Genomic DNA, 3,181 nt, shown 5'->3' on the forward strand with positions numbered 1-3,181 from the left:
TTTATACAAGAAACAAAGAATAACAAATTATCCTAGTTTACAGCCTTAATGAAAAGATATCAATTTCTTATCTTATACAACAACCATTTCCCATGTTTGACCTTATCTACACCAGGTTTTGCTCTCGTCAACACAGAGACCAACTAACTAATATATATCGGCAATGAGAAGCCAAAATTATGGAAATTGATGAAGCAATTGAATGGTAGGAGGATTGTTGCGTAATAAATCAATAGAAATCTTTATTAATCTGACAGATGCAACATAGATCGTATACATTGATTCAATATCTGATAGCATGTTAAGATTTATGTATATAGATATTTGATATAACCAACATGCATGCATGCTTGAATCAAAACAGTAGTTAGTGTACACGTTTGTTTGTAGCATGTATATGTTTATTGTATTCGACCCTTATGAGAGGCCCATACTGCCATACATCTGCCTTAGTCCACCTTGTGCGTTGACGAAAAAGTTTAAAGATTTGAAGTTCAATGAAACTAAAAAAGTGAAAGATGAGTCTGATGCATATGAAGTTTCTTGATATAACTTAAAGCTTGATCGATTTTCAGATCTCATGTATATTTTGTAGCTAATATTGATGATTTAGTAGATTAAACATATTGGTTATTAAACTTATTTGAAGAAATCTGTTAGTATAAAGTTGGTGGTGTATCTCTAGAATCTCTATATAAGCATAATACATGGGTGGTATGATGTTTCTCTGCATTTGATTTTATTCTCCGAAAACCATTTCTGCCTCCTACCACCATTCTCAACTGTCACTCCCTTTATGTTTTTACCAACGCACACACCACCACCCTCGCACCAGTGACCACTGTTAACCCCTGCCAGTACGACTATTCAAAATCTCATATTCGGTGATGGACATTTTTAGGGTTCTGGCCAAATAAAATGTTTTATACGTAATTTTTCTAGGATTCGACTATTCAGACCGAGATGTTCTTTGTTGGGATAGCTCTTTGGCCACCATGTATTTGATGAAATTTATGATTGTTGGAATCCTAAGTCGGTGAGGAACTTGGAGGCCAAGCAATTTTAGTTTATGGCAAGTTGGTCATAGTTTCATAGTCTAAATATACAACTTGGTATGTTAGGCTCTATATATACATGTCTATAATAAAGTTTAGGATTAAGAGAGATAGATTGTAATCAATCAAGGTTTTGAGTTATTTTCATATTAATCGAAGAGTAGTTTGGTTAAATATTGTTTTTGCAATCTCGTTTTCTAAGCTTGAATTGGTATCAGAGCCGGAGAGTTGAAAGCGTTAAGACCTAATACGTACATGTTGACAAGCCGGTCAACATGGCGGATGCAGGGGCAAACGAAGGAGCTGCTCCGGTGAAGGTGAAGGAGGTAGGATCGACTATCGTTGCATGTCCCATGCTCAATTCGACAAATTACACTATGTGGGCATTGAGAATGAAGGTTATCTTACGAATTCACAAAGCATGGACCGTGATCGATCCAGGAATAGAGGAGAATGAAGAAAAGGATTACTTGGCAATGGGGTTGATTTATCAAGCAATTCCTGAAACTCTTATAATGCAAATCGGTGATGTCGAATCCTCTATAGCTCTCTGGGACACGATTAAGTCTCGTCATGTTGGGGCTGATCGGGTCAAGGAAGAGAGACTACAAACCCTTATGGCAGAATTTGATCGATTGAAGATATCTGAGTCGGAGTCAATCGACACGTTTACTTGGAAATTATCTGGAATCTCATCCAAGGGAGCAGCACTGTGGGAATCGATTGATGAATCAAAAATGGTGAAGAAATTTCTAAAATCCCTACCAAGAACAAAGTTCATACACATCGCCGCCTCCCTTGAGCAGGTCTTGGATCTGAAGACGATGGGCTTCAAGGATGTCGTTGGAAGGTTAAAAGCATATGAATAGAGGATTAGGGAGGAGGACGCTGATGAGAATGATCAATCGAAGGTGTTGTTTGTAAAGAAAGTCATCTAGTTCTCAGGGTGGAACGAAAGGAAAAGGGACGATGAAAGGGTTTAATGGGGCAAGCGGGTCCAAACAAACGAATCGAACCTTACATGGTGGTAAGTCTAATTCACACAAGCCTAATGCTGACCAGTCCAATTCGAATTCCGACCCAAACAAGAATAAAACCAAGAAGGACCGATCCAAAGTTATTTGTTATTGGTGCAATAAATCGGGCCACTTCGCATCTCAATGTCCGGACCGAATCCAAAAATTGCAAGAAAGTAATTTTACAGAAAGCGACGACAATGATGAGAATTTTTACACGAGACTGTGTTTTTTAAATGAAGAATAGGTGATATCGTCTCGATACGACTCACAAGATAGCGATGTGTGGTATTTAGATAACGGAGCAAGTAATCATATGATAGGAAATCGGTCATTTTTTTTTCGAACTTGATGAAGGCATAACTGGGATGGTTAAATTCGAAGATAATTCGTGTGTAAAAAAAAGGTGTTATGCTTTTCCAGGGGAAGAAGGGTCAACAAAGGTTGATGAAGGAGATTTACTACATATCGGATCTCAAGAATAACATCATTAGCCTCAGAAGCCGGGTGTGACATCCGGGTGAAAGACAACTACCTCACCATGCACGATGCTGACAACTGTTACTCATGAAGCTACAAAGAACTACAAACTGAATTTATAAAATAAAATTACAAACTGGAGTACCTATTTTCCTTCATTCGAAACTAAGTGAAGATACGTGGCGATGGCATGCAAGACTTGGACATATAAATTTCGATTCAATGAAAAAGATGTCTAAGAATGGTATAGTCAAAGGGTTACCCAAATTTGATCATGAGAATCAATTGTATGAATCTTGATTGGTAGGCAAGCAAACAAGAAAGTCATTCTCGAATATGACGACATAGAAAGTAAAACGACCATTGCAACTTGTTCATGGTGATCTATGCGGTCCGATCACATCGGCTACCAAAGGTCAAAACTGGTAAGTTTTCACACTAATTGATGAATTTTCACAATATATGTGGATTTATCTCATGAAAGAAAAGAGTGAGGCGGTTACACACTTCAAAAGGTTCAAAGCTTTGGTGGAAAATGAAATTGGAAAGTCTTTGAAAGTTTTTAGAAGTGATCGAGGAGGTGAGTTTACCTCTATCGACTTCAACACTTTTTTTAATCAAAATGGAGTC

General features: G+C 37.6%; 1 protein-coding gene across 1 annotated transcript; it reads left to right on the plus strand.

Moving 5' to 3' along the window:
* The first annotated feature begins 1,330 nt into the window (after positions 1-1,330).
* On the plus strand, positions 1,331-1,924 carry LOC145139494 (uncharacterized). The gene has a single exon (XM_079073298.1). It carries the CDS (start codon positions 1,331-1,333, stop codon positions 1,922-1,924), a length of 594 nt encoding a protein of 197 aa, XP_078929424.1.
* Positions 1,925-3,181: the final 1,257 nt, after the last annotated feature.

The sequence above is a fragment of the Lactuca virosa genome, chromosome 9 (assembly GCF_052849685.1).
Source record: "Lactuca virosa cultivar CGN04683 chromosome 9, Lactuca_virosa_CGN04683_v6, whole genome shotgun sequence".
NCBI classification, from domain to species: domain Eukaryota; kingdom Viridiplantae; phylum Streptophyta; class Magnoliopsida; order Asterales; family Asteraceae; genus Lactuca; species Lactuca virosa.

Coding starts and splice junctions, on each gene's coding strand:
- LOC145139494 (XM_079073298.1), top strand. CDS start 1,331: ATGGCGGATGCAGGGGCAAACGAAGGAGCTGCTCCGGTGAAGGTGAAG.